Here is a 20,000-nt window from a genome sequence, read left to right as displayed (position 1 = left end):
CATCGATGCATTATGAGGTCCCAACAGCCCCCCTCCCTCCAAATGGGCTAACGTACAGCAGGGCTATAGCACACACACCCAGGGACCCATCAACCTCACACACACACACACACACACACACACATCCACGCACCCAGGGACCCATCAACCTCACACACACACACACACACACACACACACACACACACACCCAGGGACCCATCGACCTGGGGTTAGGTTTCAACTTACTGAATATGCCACAGGATGAACGAGCACAGTTTCATAATGTTTATGCATACATATTATACAAGCACGCACAATCGCACACACACACACACACACACACACACACACACACACACACACACACACACACACACACACACACACACACACACGCACACACACACACACACACACACACACACACACACACACAGACGACACACACACACATGCACGAGCATGCTGTCTCTCTCTCGCTTCATCTCTCAAACACATGTCACACACAATATGCACAATCGTGCACGCACGCACACACAAACACACACACAAAAGGAACACTCATTTCCTCACAATTACCTTAGGCTATAGTTTAATCCATGCAGGGTTGCATGAGAACAGGGGAAAGGAGGAAGCAGTGACTAACACATTTGATGATAACATTTTACAGTAAGGACTTACACCTGGGATAAACAGGCTGTAAACCTCCTACACACACTGGTGACAGTGTCGCTACTGTTAATCTGCCGTGCAGGATGCAAATAGCAGACATCTAAGTCACCCTGCCTGCCCTCCGGGCGTACTGGTTGCAACGAGTGTGTGTGTTTGTTTATGTGTGAGTGCGTGCGTGCTTGCGTGAGTCGACGTTAAAGTGTGGTGGAACTAGGCAGAGGCCAATAGAAGCCAAGCATAACCGAAGCCCTGGAAGCTGTGGTTTGTTGAGGGGAAATGCTTTAATTCATTGCGGCTAACAGCTAATGCCACTAGGGATGCCTGGGACCATATTATACAATTATCGAATACGCAGTTGTGAGCTTGCGTGCCAGCGCGTGCATGTGTGTGTGCGTGCGTACGTGTGTGTGTGTGACTGTGTGTGTGTGAGAGAGAGAGAGGGATGAGGATTTTTATTTTCTAGTCATTTAGGGTCCTAGATTAATCACTTCAGCAACAAACAGTAACAAAAAGAAAACATCATTGCTCATCATGGCGCTTTGACAGACGCAAAGTGCCACTGTGGGATGCAGAGATGGAGGATGTGTTGTCTCAAGCTGTTGGCATGTTATCTTTGCGTGTCGCGCGAGCACACCCAGCGTTGGGGTGACCCGTGTTGCGTGTAGCCATGCACATTCTAAATGTATGCTGTAAGCCATTTACACAGCTGGGCTTTTAAACTGAGGTGACTCAGAGAGAGAGGACGTCCCGGGCCCTGGGGCCTGTCCCACCCTGGCCAGCTACACTGGCCTCGGCAGTACACACACACACACACACACACACACACACACACACACACACACACACACACACACACACTGACAGCATACTGTATATCCGCTCCCAAGAGTGGCAATCAATCATGTTTAATAGAAGGATTTTAGTTAGCTTATACCAATTTGTAATGGTACAACATTGTTAAAAACACTGAAGTGGATCGGAAGTGCATACATTGTTGTTGTTTAAGCAAAGAGGAAACAGTGTCAGTTTATCATTAGAAAGTTGATCATTGAGAATAATGAGGTTGACCTCAATTGAACAGAAGGGTATAAAACATTGCAGGATGATATGGTAATTCACAGAGTGGTGATAAGGATTCACTGGAACAGATGTCCTCCAGTACACTTATTGTACTGTTATTGTACTGTAACTGTACTGTGAGTTATTTCATGAATAAAGGTCATATGCCATAAATACTGTATGCACTCAGCCCTTTTGTGTCACCACTCCTCTCCTGTCCTAGCTCTCCTCTCCTCTCTCCTCTTGACCTCTCTCTAGTACTATGAAAACTGTATGAGTGAAATCAGATACTCCCTTGTCATAATATTTAGTTTTAAGACTAAAATCCAAACCAGCCCATAAAAGCAGACCAGTCACTTCCCACACCACTACGTCTGACAGATGCACCTTTGCATGGTGTTTGTGAACACAAGCTAAATGAATGGAATGTACGTGTGGGCCTTATAGTCAATGTAGTACTAGTCATTCTGTCCCATATCTCTCTCTCCCTCACTGTCTCTCCCTCTTTCGTGTGAAGGGTAATGAATCGGCATGCTATCTGCTGTACTGAATCTAGCCGGGCTCTGATGGTATCACATGAGACCCAGGAAGAACCATAACAATGAAGCCTATTGACAGACACAACACGCGGCAGATGGCATTGACATAGTTAAGACAAGCGGCCACTTTATATCCAAATGAGTGACACGGATAATTTGATATATACGGTAACAGGGATATGGCATGCCACGAGTGGAACTCGACCTGGGGCGAAGGGAAAATGGCCTCTGTGGAACTCGGTAATAAAATTATCCTACGGGTTTGAGCTCAAAAGGATGCGTGAAAGTGATTCTTGACAAGAATTCCAACCTGACTTTTATTAAAGCCTTTGTTCAACACACAGGCGCCATGCTGTGTCACTGAGCAGCTTTAACCACTTGAAACCAAGTGTCCCTAAGCTGGGACGAACATTCTGTGAAAATATCAGATCTATAAGCTCACAAGTCACAACATATTTTGGAAAGACTTTTGCGGGTGAAGGAAAAAGTAGCAGACCTATATAGAGCCCCTGGTGAAAAAGGTTTAAGTGGTTAAATGATACAAGAAACAATTACTTGTTTTTGATCCTTTCATCCCGAGCTGATGTGAGCCACCTTTGCTTTGATAGAATAGCTACTTAGAAGGAGACTGTCAGAAGTCCAAGCTGACTATATTGTATTACTGTTCCCCATTGCACGCTCCCTCCTTCCTTGCCAGCTCACTACAGCCTTGGTCTGAGTGAAGAGGCCCTTGACTTTGCAAGCCGCTGTGGTCAGATCCTTCTGTGTCACAGCCTGTCAAAAATAGTCACAATGCAGCAGCTCCCACAGTAATTACACAGTGCAACGGAGGAACCAGTGTCACCTCCCTTTCTCTTGCCAATGCAGTTCAACAATGATCTTTCCAGGATTAAAACGATCTTCGCAGCTCTCTACGGAAGCCTCTGCTTTGTTTGTTCATAGTTAAACTGACTTGTGGATTGATTCCGTCTGGCCCGAGGCTAGAGTGTCTGAAAACCGTGCGTGTGCCAAATCATGGGAAAGGTTTATCAAATGAAACAATAAATCACAACTCCACTGGACCACGACGTGCATGGGCAATTGCAGTGACTGCATAATTTGTTGAGCAAACTGAATCATGATAATGTGTTTATCTTTCCATAAATCTGACACTGCCTGTTAATGTTGTGATTATTTGCTCTGCCACCCGGCAAGGTGCTGACTGCAATAAAATAGACCAAGAGGCAAGACTGTGGGATTTCAATAAAACAAACCGATTAGATAAGGTAAGTGGTGTTGAAACAAACGGCATACCATTTCAACAGCCAACACTTGAAACTGATCGAAACTGCTGAGTTGGAAAGAATGTAGTGTAGGCCTTATACAAGAACATTATAGTTATAAAAAGACAGGGCCTGCATGACCAAACTCAATTTTGACCTTCATTGATTGCCATGATTGTGTATTGTCAATTTGTCAGTGTGCATGAGGGAGGACCAGTGCACTTTGAACCCACTCTGCTGTTGAATGACCCCTGTAGCCTAGATAACACCTGACACACACACACACGCACTGCCCCGCGCCTGAATTATTGCATGTTTCACACCTGTTTGAGAGACAGCAGCGACACACGGGAATGTGCCACTCCTATAGGCATTAGCTAGATAACAGCTAATACCCAGTAAACATGGTGATTGTCCTTCTGTGTACACACACATGGTGCAGAGGTACTCTATTATAGATAATACATGGCCTGCTCAACAGGTGAAACAGTTTCAAAATAGCATGCCAGCCATCACACAAATTCCTCCATGCTTTAGTTTAGAGGCGACTTAGAAACCCATATCATAGCCCTTGCACTGATAATTTTAACTATATTGGATGTATGATTATATTGTCAATAATAATGTCGTGTAAATTGGTTCACACATATGAATTATTGATTCCAGATACGACAATAATAACTGAAACTTGGGCCTTATTTGAATAGCCACAGTAACTAGCTACAAATACAAATTCAATGAAACATTGTGCACTTGATATGATTATGATAAAAAAGATCAAATCCTACCTAAATTAACGAAGCTCATGACCATGTCCGCATCATTCAAGAAGTTGTTGTCTTGCAGACTGGCTATCGGGGGGCCCTGGGTGGTAAAGACGGGCTTGTAGGGGTAGGAATATCTGTCCTCGTCCCCCTCCGTGGACATGGCATTGTACAGGTCCAACATGAACATGGGGGCCGCGTTGTGCTTCCCGTGGAGGTGGGGTCGCGGCCGGTGCGGCAGGCCGAGGATAGAGAGGATCTCGCGCTGCATCTCCCTGCGCTCCTGGCTCTTTAGCCGACGGTGGATGAAGCTCGAGTGGACCTCGTTGTCCAGGGTGAAGTTGGCAAAGACGCTATCCGCCAGGACGCAGTAGTACCCCCACAGGAGGAACAACGCTGGAGCGCGCCTATCCATTTGCAAATGCCGTCCGTGCGTAATTGCGCCCCTCGCAAGTTCTCTCTTCCCGAAACTCCCAGATGGATATTGAACTTCGCGACAGGTATGTTCAATATCCAAATCAAAGACGGACCCTCATGTTGAGGGAAGCGTTCCCGAATGGAACATCAAGTCAACTTTCAGCCCTCCTTTTAATTGATATCAGAGCCCGAACTCTGATCACGGACCTGCGTTCACATCTACGACACTCCAAAACCAGCAGCAACCAATAGCCTTTTATGCACTCTGTCTGCTACTGCTGTCGGTCGGGGGAGACGGGAGCTCAGCTTGCGATGAGACGTGTGTCGTTCGGCTGAGAGCAGGACGCAACGAGGAGGCGCTATGTGCTGGGTGGAGCGGCAGAGAGAGAGAGAGAGAGAGAGAGAGAGAGAGAGAGAGAGAGAGAGCGAGAGAGAGAGAGAGAGAAAGAGAGAGAGAGAGAGAGAGAGAGAGAGAGGGAGGAGGAGGGGGTGAAATGGCTTGAGGTGGATACATGTGCAAATAACCAGGTTATGATGACAAGTTGACATTTGTAATATATTTCCTCTCCTGTTAAAGTGAGCTATATATTCATGCAAGCCCCTCCTGTTCCCAGGTGCACTGCCTGTCTGTCTGTCTATATGGATGGATTGTGTACTGTGGACTCAGTAATGACAGACATGCAGACAGTGACAATAGACATTTCAGTGTTAGTGTGCTTATGGAAAATAACAGACTGCTCGTATCATGGGGTAATTATTTGCCTTTAAGGAGGTAAATCATAGGGCAATTATTTGGCTGTGCGGCTGAATACTAGAATACTGTGTGTGGGAGAGAGGTTGAAACATGTAACACGCAATGTTGTCAGTATAATAGTTTCCCTGTGATCTGCAGGTGCACTTGCTGATTATCTTGGCACACACGGGTGGAGGAAGATTTAACCAGATGAACCTATAGCATCCCTATATATGCTGGGGTCAAAGGTTCACTGAGAATAGCAGATCTACAAGCTCACAACTCCTCGCAAGGCAACATCCTCAACAGGTCCTCAACAGGGATCCTCTGTTAGTTAGTTAGTTAGTTAGTTAGTTAGTTACTGTGATAGTGAGGTCTAGCCAACACCAACTCGGGGACTCCATGGATCACTGCCCTCCACACTTCCCTACATCTAACATCAGGTTCTTGAGCTCTAGTGTTGCTAGCTAAACTGTAGTGTCGCGCCGCAGTGTGTCTACGTAGGTGGTGCGCTTCTTTCCCCTCCTGGCTTTGCCCTGGGTTGGCTCTCATTATCATAGAGTCAATTTACTTACTATTTTCGGCAAAGAGCTTTGGTGTAGAAGGAAAAAGAGCAGCCTGGTGGACCATGGCTGGTTTGGGTTTAAAGGGGTTCAAGTCGGTTCTAAATTATAGGCAGGAGGAATTAAGGGCCATCATGTCATAGACGATTGATATACAGTGCCTGTGCAATGCATTCTGGAAAGCCCTTTCAGCCGCCGTGTCCCCAAGTGTTGGAGCAGGAAGTCTATGACACAAAAGCATGCAGCGCACATGACATGCAGAGAGAGAGAGAGAGAGGGGTACGTGCAGATGTTTGGCAGCTGCCTCCTCCCTGGCTGCATCGGTCTGTCTGCCCCTCTGGCCCCAGCACCTCTTAAACACCACACTTTAATGGGACGCTCCTGACCCTCGCATGCTCTCTGCTCGCCTCTCGCCCATATGCAGGCGGAGGGATTTCAGATGGCCTTCTCCACCGTTAATGGCCACTTTATGTGGTGAGAGCTCATCCCCCCCACCCCACCACCACCACCCTCCTTTTTTGCTGTGGAAAGGGCAGTGGGGGGGTTACATATATAGAGACTGGTTTTAATGGCTTTGTAGTGGAGAGATGTTTTAAGACTGCAGCTTGCCAGGTAATTTTATGACAATAAAATTAAGACTTCAATGGCACACAGCAAGAGAGGCAGCCAGATTCCGAGCTATAATTGCAAGCAGAGGATGGTGGGGGTTGGGGGGCGTGTCTCGGGGTCTTCCAGATGAATCTCACCTCCATGTCCACTTTAAAGTGTCTGGTCTCATCTTCAAAGGACTTCCGCACCCCCTTTTTTTCCTCCGATGACAATTCAATATAGTTTGCCAGAATGCCTATATGCAGCCTGCTCCTACTCTTTTTTTTTCATTATCATCTGCCAGAGACACTCTATTGCTTTTTAAATGGCCTTTCAGCAGTAGCCTGTTACATATAAACATTGCTATCCGGTCGCTCAGATAGAATCAGCTAATAGCCGCAGGTGTTTACATTACAGCAGTTTCCGACAGAGGACATGAAAGAGACTTGGTTTCAGTTATATAGTAACTATACATCTATCTCTCCCTCTCTCTCTCTCTGTCTCTCTCTCCCTCCCTCCCTCGCTCCCTCTTGCTGTGGGGCATGGGAGGGCTGAGCTCCTGTCCCTTTTCTCCAGCAACCCCCAGGCCTGGCCTCAGTCAGTGCCCAGAGAGGGGCTGACACTTTGGGCCTGGACAATAGGAACAGACCCCCCTTTGTTTGGACCTCCATGGCCCCGGTGACAGTCACAGTAAACAGTGGGCACAGACCGGGGCCAGGCCTGGGCCAGCTGCACTGAGGGGCCTTTGACCAGGGGAAGTAAAGCAGAACAAACAGTGTTTGAACCCTCTGTCGTTCACTACTACGTCTCTTGTTCTTCCTCTCTGGCTCTGTGCGTTTCTCCTCTCTCTCTCTCTCTCTCTCTCTCTCTCCATCTCTCTTTCTTTCTTTCTTCGTCCACTCCTACACACACACACACACACACACACACACACACACACACACACACACACACACACACACACACACACACACACACACACACACACACACACACACACACACACACGTACACAAAGAGCGCTAACACATCTGTGAGGGTCTGATAGAGTGGAAGAATAAAATACAGAAGGAGTGACTAATGCACTGGCAAGTCTATTACTATTAAACGCTCTCTGGACAACAAAGCCGTAAAGCTGCAGGTCCGCGCTCATGAACCGATGATTCACCCCGCTGGGTTTACACAGACACAGGATCCCAAACAACATCTTTACACTGACCGAAACAAGACTTAAGCATCAATACAGATGCGTGCACGGTCTATTGTTCCTCCCTTTGGCTCCATTTTCTCCATTATGTCAGGTATTTCTCTTTAATCCCCGCATGGTTAAAACTCACCTCCTGCCCTGCAGCACTCGGTGCACGCGGGCGCGTGCTCGCACTCATAGACACACATGCGCACGTGTGCGCGCGCACACACACACACACACACACACACACACACACACACACACACACACACACACACACACACACACACACACACACACACACACAGAAACACACGCCTCCCGCTTTGGTCTTGGCCCGCCTGCACAAATACACACCTCCCTGCTCCTGCAGGTTAGAGCATGACACTGTGGAAGACCACACAGCAGTGGAGTGAAGCTCTCTCACACTCACCACAAACACACTGACACTCCCCGTGGAAGACTTTCTCTCACTGTCCCTTTGTCCGCGTGTTAACACGGTAAAATCACCAAGTGTTCATTTCACCATTTGCATGCAAATGGAACAAAATGGGCCCGCCCATTTGGTTTCATGAACTCTTTTCTGTAGAAGGTTATAGGACTCTTTCCATTTTTCTCCCCTTTATTTCTTATTTTGTATTATTATTATTATTTATTTTTTGACCAGATCAAAGGATGGGTTCAGAAGTCAGGTTAATATTTATGTTGCATGTTGCCACGGTAACTGACAGGAGGCAGTCCTTTTGAATTCTCATGGACATGGGGGGGACGAAGTTTGAGATGTAGGAGCCGGAGGTGTCCGCCCGAGGAAACCCGTCGAGAGGGTACAGAAAAAACCTTCTTTTCAAGGTAAACTGACCCTCAAATGAAGCAGTGCAGGTTCGGGGTGCAGGAACAGGGGAGGGGGCATTTTTTCCTCTCCTCCCAAACACCCCCCACCGCCGCGTCTGACTGCTCCATCCGCTCTCGTCTACATTTTGGGCATGGCCCCCACTGTGCGCACCATAGAGCCCAGCGGCCTGTTAAAACAGCCTGCCCAGGTGGGGCTGAGCAATTGCAAATGTTCCCCTTCTGGTGTCTGACACTTCCAGGGCCCCATATATGAACATATGAGACACAGCTGTGAGACAGGCAGCAGAGAGGGGGCGGCAGCCCTGTTCCTTTTGAAGATCCCACTCTCTGTAACCATCCTATAGGCCTATATACTCACGTTCTGAGACACTGAGCTCGACATTAACAAGACCAAAGAATCGACTCGCATCGCGTGACGAAAACTTGTGCGTCCACGTCCGGCACACGCTTCCTTCTGAGCTTCTTGGGCGATGAAGACATTTGAAACCATGCACCTGCATTACTCCTTTCTGTCACTCACTGACTACTTTCCCCTGTCTCCTCTTTCTCCTGTCTGTCTGTCTGCAGCAGGATATGGCGCTCATGGAACACCGGCGTGGGTTGGATCTGATTCATGGCTCTCAGCGGTCCTACCAGGCCAGACCCCAAATCAGTTATGTTTGGGGCCGTTGACAGCCAGATAGCGTTTACTTAATGCCCAGCTGAGTAAGGCTTATCCACTAGCAGGATGTTATCACTCACTTACCCTGTCACTTGTGTGTCATCAGCAGAAGGCATGCAGGCCTGACTCTGTGCCCGCTCGACGGGGCTGGGGCCGTGCACTTTATCAGTGTCCATTACCGAGGTGTGAGGGCTTGATAAAAAATGCCCGGCCTCTGAGTTCCTCATTTAGATCCTTGTCTCTGTGGCGCGCGAGAGAGAGAGGCCTTTTTCTCGTCACTCTGTGAGCCTGTACTCAGCTGTCAATCTGGGGTAGAGCCCTGGGTGATCAGTCACCGGCATGCTGGCCCAGAGGAGTGGGCTGCCACCGCCACCGCTGGCCGGGGGTGGTGGGAGGGTGGGGGGACTGGCCTGGGCTAAACGCTGATGAGAAACAGAGGAACAGGAGAGCCTGCGTTAGGAAGATATGCGTGTGTGTGTGTGTGTGTGTGTGTGTGTGTGTGTGTGTGTGTGTGTGTGTGTGTGTGTGTGTGTGTGTGTGTGTTTTGTGGCTGGTGGATTGTTAAGGGGGTGGGGGGGGGGGGTGGGGTGGTGGGCGGGAGGGGGTCTGGGTGGCTCTGTTTTCTATTTGTGAGGATTAGGTTGACAGATCTGTATTTAGTTTCTTTGGGCCTCTAGCCACAGCTAATCCCCCTCACCTGCACCTCCACTCTCTTTCCTCTGACCCGGCAGTCCCCCCCCCCCCCCCCCCCCCAGCCCGCACTGACCCCTCCCACCACCACCTTGTGCCCCCCCCCCCCCTCTTCTGCCCGGCACAAACGCTCGTCCCGAGACCAGCACATGACTCGTTGCACTCTGTCTCCTCAGCTCAGAGCCTCACACTTCACAGAACTCTCTCCCAGCCCGGGGAAAACGCCAGGGGTCTCCTCCGCCTTTCAGGGATGGAAGCAGTGGTGGAAGAAGTCAGCGTTGCCAGCTCTGCTTATATTATAAGCGAGTTTGTGTTTGTGTTTCTGTAAAGTCACTAGTACTTATTGGTAGTTGCGGGTGCATTTTTTGTTTTGTGCGGCATATGTTATGCCAAGAAAATACAAGATTTGTGTTGTTAAAATGTTTCAAGATATTCCAAGTTATACAGCAGATCTAAGTTATGAGCCGATGGATATGGTGCTGGAAGTATTTAAGTAAAAGTAACAATACCACAGTTTAAACATACTTTGTTATACAAGTAAAATGTCCTGCATTCAAAATCTTATTTATAATGTTGGACTGTAATTATATTGATCATAAACTAATTAAGCCCTATTTTATCGGGTTATGAGCTTGTAGATCAGATTTTAGATTAATAATTTGCTGCATTCTAAATCTGCAAAGTAACTAGTAGGCCTAACTATAGGCCTAATAATTTTCTGCATTCTAAATCTGCAAAGTAACTAGTAGGCCTAACTATAGGCCTACCGTAAAGAGCTGTCAAATAAATGTAAAAAGTACAAAACTTGATTCTGAGATGTAGTGTAGTAGAAGTATTCATGAAGTATCATGAAATGGAAACACTGGGGTAAATAAAAGTACATCAAAGTACAGTACTTGATTAATGTACTTAGTTATTCTTCCCTGCACTGTCTTCCAGGGGCCCCAAGTTTTGTGGCCATCCTTTTTCTTATTTTCTTTCTGGTCAAGTATAGCTGAAAGGTCATCCCACGTCACTGAGAGATAGCAATTACTTAACAATTAAGAGACATTACCAAGGAAGCAGCTTGTCAAAGCCACTCAGGAGACAAGCTGCCCGTTAGGAGCTATTCAGGGTCAGGTCAGGGGCACAGACCTCCTCTCTTTAGATCTTTGCTCCCACACGTTCCAAACAGGCCTTCAGCACACTGCGCTCCACAAACACACACAGCATGCCTGCCTGCCAGCACATCTTAACAAGGTGGGGTGGGGGACTCCCAATGATGGTGAATGACCTAATATTCTGGGATCTAAGCTGGTTTCTCTGTAGTGACATCATGATTCCAATATTATAAGCCCACTAATGCTCCCAAATGAGAACTAAAGAGGGAGTGTGTGTGCGTGTTACAGCGTGTGTGTGTCCGTGCATTTGTGCATGTGTGTGTTTGTGTGTGTGTGTGTGTGTGAATGTGTGTCTGTGTGTGTGTGTGTGTGTGTGTGTGTGTGTGTGTGTGTGTGTGTGTGTGTGTGTGTGTGTGCGTGTGTGTGCGCGCGCGTGTGTGTTCATTTCTACTCGGTCTGTGTCTTGGGACGGCTGTGGGCAGTTCAGAAACTCGTCCACCAGTGCCATGGTTGCAATGCGAAAATGGAAGCCATCATTCTCACGATAATAACAATCTAAATTATAATAATTAAAAGAATCTTGTTTAAAATTAAAGATCTGCCTAACGATCATGTCACTGGTGGACGGGTTTCTGAACTGCCCACAGCCCTCCTGAGACACAGACTGAGTAGGATTTTTTTGGGGTATTTTATCATGCATTTTAGTGAGGACCAATTATATGAAGATAGGTTAAAAAGTGGTGAAGTGGTCCTTTAATTAAGCTATGGCGGGACATCATGGCCCACAAAATGTCAAATATTGCAAAAAATAACACAAATAGCACGCACGCACACGCACACGCACACGCACACACACTCACACACACACACACACACACACACACACACACAGTAGCCTACACACTCTCTCTCTCTCTCTCTCTCTCTCTCTCTCTCTCACCTCACTCACTGCCTTTCTTTCTGGATACGTCATAACGTAAGAGCCTTCTAGGCTCTTCACGCGTGGCTACTCAATGATGGAACAGTTTGCTGAAATTGACAGACTACGAGTAGAATTGTTATCTAAAGAACGCACTGACCATGTTGTCGGCGAGGAAACAGACAGGTGAGCTTACACCAGCTAACTAAAAGTTAAAAAGGACACAAAGGAAGCTAGCAGCTAACTGACGCCTTACTGACAGCAATTTTACCCCACCGGAGCGCACTCGCCTATTAGTTTGCATTGCACAGCACAGTGTGCATGCAGTGTGCTATATATTTCCGAACGCGCCCATAGCCCAAACCACACCAAAGGGTCGCATTGGGACAAACCAACCAGTGACCACACCAATGCAACTCATTGAGTTGCAAGAAGTTGTATTGGTGTGGTTTTCCCTTACTTAGAGTATATATGGGTTTACCTTAAAAAACGTTTTGTCCCAATGAGACCCTCATGGTGTGTGTGGTACAGTGGTACTGTGGTTTGGGCCTTAGCTACATCGACTATTTGAAAATAAAATAGAGCTTGTAGTTGAACAAAATTAATATGGACAATTTTGGAGGGTCCTGTCACAAAATATTTCAGATGGGGGTCTGCGGTCAAATACAAATAGGCCCATATTTACTGTATCTCTTCTGTCAGGTTTCAGCCAAATGTGTAAAATGACCACACTACAGCTATAGACTACACTACTTTCAGTTCAGTTGTGCTAAGTTGATAGTGATAGTTGAGCTATGGACCAGAGCTATTGTATTGTCATGAACCCCACAGCCAGGAGGTCCTGAGGCAGATTGAAGGAGTCATCCAGGGACTTGTGACCAGTCTGTCTAAAGGGGAAGCTCCGGTCCTCAAGGTGCCCAACAGGTCCATTTGGGCCAATGTGAGGTAATAGCTAGAATAGCAGATCTCAAGCTCACAACGCATCACATCTTTATTCTTGATAGATCTTGACTTGTAGATCTTCTGTTTTCACGTACTTCTTTTTTTTATTTTCACCAATAATGACACGCCCAAAATAGCGATGCCAGGTTTAAAGTGGTTAACTGTTGCAGGCTTATGCTATTTGATTATTCGATTATTGTATTAAAATTGATTATTTTTTAATTAACTGTTGTGCCCCTGGTATTAACGTTACGACACCGTCTGTGTGGCAGCCATGTAAGCTCTCTGACATTTACAAGATAAACACATGCATTCATCTTGTATAAAAAACATATCAACAATTGCCCACATAGAATTCTGTGGGAGGTCAGGCCACACAAGCTGTTGAAATTACTGCATCGTTCATTTATTTACAGAGGAAATCAGTGCTTCTTTGCAGTCTTAAGTTATCGTCACTGTTGGGCAGAAACCTCTTATGTCCATATTTATTTTTTACTTTTTTATGTTTATGTTTTTTACCTATTTTTCTTAGGTAAATGAATGTAGTAATACTCCATCATACTAGAGTGTCGCACAATAGTAGTGAAAATAGCACATGACAAGTTCACAATCAAGTGAAAAAGAACTGTTTTGGACATACAGGCTTCCACCCGACGGCGACAGCAACGTTATACCATCGTGCTTGAACTGAGAGCTAAACAAATGATTTAAAAAAACAACAACTTCATCTTGATCCTTGACTCCCAGAGATCGAAGTTGAAGGGACTGAATTCCTGCCTGCTTATCTTAAAAGATGTCACTTTGATAAGGAATTGAAATGCGCTGTTCTGCAGATTTGTGTGTGTGCGTCAGTGTGTGTGTGTGTGTGTGTGTGTGTGTGTGTGTGTGTGTGTGTGTGTGTGTGTGTGTGTTGTCCACACATGCGTACCCACACCCAAAAACACACCCAGCCACCCAGCCACCCACACATACACAGGCACACACACACCCAACCACACACACAAATCTGGTGGTTTGCTGAGGTCTTTAATGTGCCTAGGCTGTGGGGACCTCATGCTCAGAACAAAGCATACTGTCGAGTCGACTTTAGATCAAACCTCATGCAGCTTAAAGCACATTCTAGCTCGGGCCCTTTCAAAAGTGAGAATCTCACAGTTTGAGAGCCAAAGGTTTCCCGGAGGAAACAACATGCTGAGGGGGAGGGAGGGGGGGCTCTCTCACAGGTAGTAGCCCCCAGGGTCTAGGGATTTTTCCAAGGCTAGCAGGTGGGGGGCTGAAACTGTCAGGGGTGAGTGTTCCATGTATGATCTGTGTGGAATTCTTTCATGGACCCCACCCCCTCCACTATTTTCCACTTGAGTTGTAAATTGATTTATCTTTTCTTCTTTTTTTTTCTTCTTTTTTTTCTGATTTCCCTTTTACAGTTTTGACAATGATGTTGGTCTTCTGATGAGTACAGAAAGCATTTGCTCCACAATTCGCTGCGACGATCCCACGTCTGCCACTAGATTTGGTAAGAAAAAAAGCACTCACACACTTTTCCACATTCCACATCGCCTTTACAGTATGTGGTTCTCAAAGTTTTTTCTTAATTTCAAGGACTGCCATAACTCTGAGAGTGTACAAATGGTCCATTTGATTCCATTTGTACACTCTCAAAGTTACAGACCTGTAAAGTGTCCATTTAGAGCCCCCTCAAGGAACCCAGAGGGTCCTGGGACCCCACTTTATAAGAGAACCACTGCTTTATAAATGTTATGTTATGTACTGTATGTATACATTGAACAAAGCTTTGGTCTGGTATGTACGGAAGGTTTTACTTAACATTACTTTTAACCATTTTACAAAGCGTGCAGCCATTTGATGCATGTTTTTGAATTATTACTGGATTTCACTATTTTTTTAAATAAAGATGATAAACCCACTTTATCATGGATGTTTGATTCCGTTAAACATTCTTTACACACAGGGTATGCGTGTGACATCATCATCATACCCGGAAGTTATGCGGGAACGCCTACTGAGTGGCAAAAAAGTACTTTCTGGCCTTGACAGGCCATACATCCAAACAGAAAAGTCATATCTGCATTAAACAACGTTAAACTCACTTTGCCACTCGATTTGCCACTCAAGTAAACCTCTTTCTTTTTTTTTCATTGAGTTCAATGGATGTTTTTTTGTAACTCTTTCTGTAACACCAAAAGTCCATCTTCTGTTCCTTTTCTGATTGGACAATATAATGTCCAATCAAACAGGAGTGACATCACAATATGTAATATAAATGGCAAGAAAGAATTCATCAAGAACAGAACGTTCTAGTATAAGTGTATAAGTGTGCAAATGTCTTCCCACATGAAGAGCAACAAATTCATGAAGAATTCAAGACGGAATTCATTTCCCAGCCAGGTTGTCAGTGCAACCACACTAGTTCTACTTTATTATGTTTTCAAATCAATAAAATAGCAACAGATCACATGTTGCCAGACATCATCTTAATTACAACTGAAAGTAAATACAATTCCATTATTCATAGGAGAATGACACTATCACTCATGAGAATATTGTTGACATAACATAACAATCATTCTCCTCCGTCCCACCCATGTTTTAATCTTCTGCTTGCAAACACATGTCATTTAAACAGTCATGTATTGCACATGTACTCACACGTGCATACAGATATGGGATCATATCAAAAACGGCAACAAATAAAGTTCTGGAGAGTCAAAACATCCTTAGCCTTTATATCACTTGCATTTATAAACAATCCATTTTCCCAGATTACATTGTAAAATAAATAAATAAAATAAATTAAGTACAGTGATTGGATCCAATTAATCAGTACAGGACTTCGCTATAACGCTATTACGTACTCACTGTATCTCTGCAAGTAGAGTTTTTATATTGTTCTGAAATAAATGGAATCCAGTTGCTTCCTTGAAAAGAATAAAGAAAACACAGTATAGTCTGGGACATAAATATGCCAGATCACAGTCATGCTTTTTTTTTAATTGATTTGTTTTTCTGTAGCGCACTTCATCAAGATTCTGGAAATAATTTACAAACTTGTCCAGAGCAACTCGTATGCAACAAAAAGGTATTTCTCATCTATTTTCAAAGTCTGCACATTTGGCACTCAGTGACCTTTATTTTGGCATTATAGCCAGGTGAACATCTTTTTTAAAGTTCAAAATATTTAGTTTTTGGAGCTTGTAGAACTGCTATTCTGCTGTCTAACATTTTGTGAGGGCTTAAATAGGGCATTAGTGGTTAAGCCAAACCATATTGTCTGAGAGGTTTTGTATTGACTTTATTTAGTCAGTTTATAATTGAAGCATATTAAACAGTGTAACATTTGTCAAAGTTGCCCTTGACAGTCATAGTTTTGCCATGTTTCTACAGGGACATCTATTACAGTGACACAAAGCTGTTTGTCTCTCAGAGAGCTGTGGATCGTATCGTGGACGACATCTCTTGCATGCTCAGGGTATCTCGAAGGAATCTCCATGTGGTACGTTTTGATATGCCCAGTGGTGGAAAAACCACTCACATTTTGTTTGTGAAAGTATCAATACTGCAATGTAGAAATACTCTGCTACAAGTAAAAGTCCAGAATTCAAAATGTACTTGAGTAAAACAGAAGTATTGGTATCAAAATCTACTTGAGTACCAAAAGTAGAAAGTACTACTGAATGTTTTCAAATGTATGAAATGTATAAAAAAATTGAAATCTTTTGAAAATGGCAGATCTACAAGCTCGATAAAAAAGGCTGAAATCTATTTAGGCCTACAGTAAATCTGAAGTGGTTATTGTATGTTTTGTAATTATAATCCAGATCTACAAAGTATACTAGTAACTCAAGATTAAATAATCGTAGTGGAGTAAAATTACTATATTTGCGTCTGAGATGTAGTGGAGTAGAAGTAAAAGTTTTGAAAATTGGAAATACTCAAGTAGGTAAATAGTAAAATACCTACATGTGCTTAGTTACTTTACACCACTGGATATGCCATGTGATCAGAAGAATGGAAGGGTTTTTTTTAGGGCTATTGTATGTTGTGAAAATAATAATATATTGTGATAAGAATATAGATTTTGGCTGAGTGGAGAAGGGGGAGCTCTGTGCTAGGTCCGCTCCTTTCACTCAATACCAAATAGCCAATATACAAGCTCACAGCGCATCGTATTGCTGCGCATTGAGAAATTGTATATCTGCTATTTTTAGTGAATTTGAGCTTGTCCCGGAAAAAGGACTCGTGTCATGATATCGAAACAATATGGCCAGCCCTAGGTGGTGGTGTGGAAGGCTGCATGTGTGACTGTGTGCGAAAAGAGTTAATACTCACTCACATGTGTATTAAACCGTGTAGCAAAACGTCTTTTGATATGCTTTGTTATGATGAGTTCAAGTCCAACACATGTGTAATGTGTTAGTGTGAGTTTAGTGTTTTAAGAATTCTCTCTGCCTCATATCTCAGGGAAACACCTGTGGAACAATTCTCTTATGGTTCTCGTGATCAAACGGCAATTGAATTAAACTTGATTCAAAGAGGCAGTCAGTGTCAAAAGTTTGTGTATATAATGTGTGTGTGTGTGTGTGTGTGTGTGTGTGTGTGTGTGTGTGTGTGCGTGTGTGTGTGCGTGTGTGTGTGTGTGTGTGTGTGTGTGTGTGTGTGTGTGTGTGTGTGTGTGTGTGTGTGTGTGTGTGTGTGTGTGTGTGTGTGTGTGTGTGTGCGTGCGTGCGTGCGTGCGTGCGTGCGTGTGCGTTATGTGTAACCTTCACCAGTTGGCCACTGCCAGTGGATTCATCTCAGGCGATCTGTGTTACTTGGAGGAGGACGGTACCAAGGTTGACTGTCATTCCTGCTCCATTGTATGTTCCTACATCAGTATGAGCCAAATACACTTGACATGCGATTGTAGTATAACTAAACAAGTTTGATACTGTACGAGAATGTGTCGTTAACCAATACGTTTCAGGATGTTACAGGATTTATGTCCGGCAACACTCACTAAAGTGTTGCTTCCCAAAGCAACAGCACTACAATTAAATAGCAGACCAACAAGCTCACAACGAGTCTGAGTCTCACAACGCAATGTGTTGTATTGATTGTATAAATCTGCTACTTTCGGTCGTACAACGGAGTATAAATTAAGCATGAGCCAGACATATATTACATAATGTGCTCCGTCTGTCTGGCCACAATCCACAGCAGGCTACACCAATGTTTATTCATAATGTTTTTTTTGTTTTGTTCTTGTTTCAAATAGATATGTAAGCATTTGATCCAAATGATTCATGCATTCTTTCATGTATTTCCTTTTTTCCCCCCTTTTTTTCAGGCCGTTTCAGTTTCATCAAATGTTGCTGGAATCAGGAGTATCCTTTTATTATGTTTGCTCAGGACTTTTGTTTCTCTTCTTAAACAGAAATATAATATCTTGTGTCTTGGCCATGATGGACTTTTTTCAGTGTGGAGAGGGGAGGGTGTACAAGGTCGTGCTTCAAGTACAACTTGACCCAAAACAGATATTGTGTCATCAGCAAAGTTTGTGTTAATCGTGGAGAAGGACGCCACCTTCCAAAGATTGCTTGATGATGACTTCTGCTCCAAAATGGGTCCATGCATCATGATCACAGTGTGTCTATATTCTTATTTCATACTGTTGCTTTGATGGTTTTTGAAATATGATATGGCTGTTTTCATTCAACATTTCATGTTTAACGACTGTGCGTGCGTGTGTGTGTGTGTCTCTGTGTGTGTGTGTGTGTGTGTGTGTGTGTGTGTGTGTGTGCGTGTATGTGCGCGCGTGTGTGTCAGGGTAAAGGCGTTCCGGATGTAAACACCCGGCTGATGGTGCGAAAGCTTTGGGACACGCTACACGTCCCCTCATTCGCTCTGGTGGATGGTGATCCTCACGGTATGACGTTGCAAGCTCATTATGCATGATGTTGCAGTGCACATTGCGTGAGCTTGTTGATCGGGAGCTTGTACATCGCGTTGTGAGATTCAGGCGTAACCATAACCCATTTAGCTGGTACGCTCAAGTCCTACTGGAATAATGTACATTAAAGTCATTTCAAGATTACACAGGCTTGGAATGCTACCAATGCACTGAATGGGACATGATCCCGTTTAATCAGACCATTGAATGGTCTCAGTAGCCGTCTACTGACATACCAAGATCTCAGTAGCTGCATTCTGTGCGTTGATCACGGCTACTGTTTTTACAGCGACGGCGGCGCGTTGTTGACTAATCTAACCCTAACCTCAGTCTATGTAAGTAAACATAAAGCGAAGGTGTTGTACAGCACAGTTTCACACGGTTTGCACTTCGGCAGCAGTAATGGTTTGATAAGGAACATATTGGTGATTATCGGAGTTATCGGAGTATTTGAATAGAACTAGGAATAGAATAGAATCCCTGTTTCAAAGCATCTTCCGTAAAACCGTAAACCCCAATATTTCACAAAAACAACGGTTATAAAGTCTCAATCTTTAACTGGTTGGAAGTATATGAAACAGCACGAACATGGGTTTAGAACGCCGATACCGAAACATCATTCATCATTTTACATAATTCCGCAGAAAAACGTTTCAGTTTCAGAGATATTTCATCGCTTCAATCCATGGAGACAACAGATGAAGCACCTGACCAGCGTGTCATGGTGGTGCGTCTGGCGATGGTTTCCGTCCATGTGATCTCTCCTCCCAGGCGTAATTGCTCCATCCCCTCCCAGACCAGTATCTCTCCCATCTGGTCCCAGCTCACGGCAGAACCAGTGTTGCCAGATTTTGCGAAAGAAATCAGCAACTTAGGCTATGAAAACAAGCCCAAATGAAGCGACTTTGTTACATGAACACTTTAGACCTATATGCATCTACAAGCTCACATGCGACACGTTGTGAGCTTGTAGATCTGCTATTTTAAAGAAAATCTTGGAAGGAAATGTGAAAAATGTGGAATATTTTAACGATACAAATCATGTATGTGGGCATTGTGGGGTCCCTTGCATAGAATAGTTTCAGATGGGCTTTTATTGATTTGGGGGGTCCATGACATGA

At 44.6% G+C, this 20,000-nt stretch overlaps 2 protein-coding genes across 2 annotated transcripts in view; one reads left to right on the top strand and one right to left on the bottom strand.

Annotated features, from left to right (window-relative positions):
* Positions 1-5,013, bottom strand: part of bmp7b (bone morphogenetic protein 7b) — a 32,239-nt gene extending 27,226 nt beyond the window's left edge. Inside the window, exon 1 of the mRNA XM_080764375.1 lies at positions 4,303-5,013. Within this exon, the coding sequence (XP_080620501.1) occupies positions 4,303-4,693 (391 nt within the window). The 5' untranslated portion in view covers positions 4,694-5,013. The remainder of the gene's footprint in view (positions 1-4,302) is intronic.
* The window catches only part of spo11 (SPO11 initiator of meiotic double stranded breaks), a gene marked incomplete at both ends in the record, with an annotated part of 19,392 nt that continues 4,147 nt past the window's right edge, over positions 4,756-20,000 (top strand). The window contains 11 exon segments of the mRNA XM_080762973.1: positions 4,756-4,778; positions 12,822-12,935; positions 14,212-14,220; positions 14,357-14,445; positions 15,963-16,029; positions 16,335-16,443; positions 17,720-17,806; positions 18,277-18,313; positions 18,464-18,573; positions 18,756-18,875; positions 18,880-18,891. Of these exon segments, the coding sequence (XP_080619099.1) occupies positions 4,756-4,778; positions 12,822-12,935; positions 14,212-14,220; positions 14,357-14,445; positions 15,963-16,029; positions 16,335-16,443; positions 17,720-17,806; positions 18,277-18,313; positions 18,464-18,573; positions 18,756-18,875; positions 18,880-18,891 (777 nt within the window).

Source organism: Protomyctophum bolini, assembly GCF_963924005.1.
Source record: "Protomyctophum bolini genome assembly, chromosome: 5".
NCBI classification, from domain to species: Eukaryota; Metazoa; Chordata; class Actinopteri; order Myctophiformes; family Myctophidae; genus Protomyctophum; species Protomyctophum bolini.
Note: the sequence above shows the minus strand (reverse complement) of the source record. Positions and strands in the feature narration are given on the sequence as shown.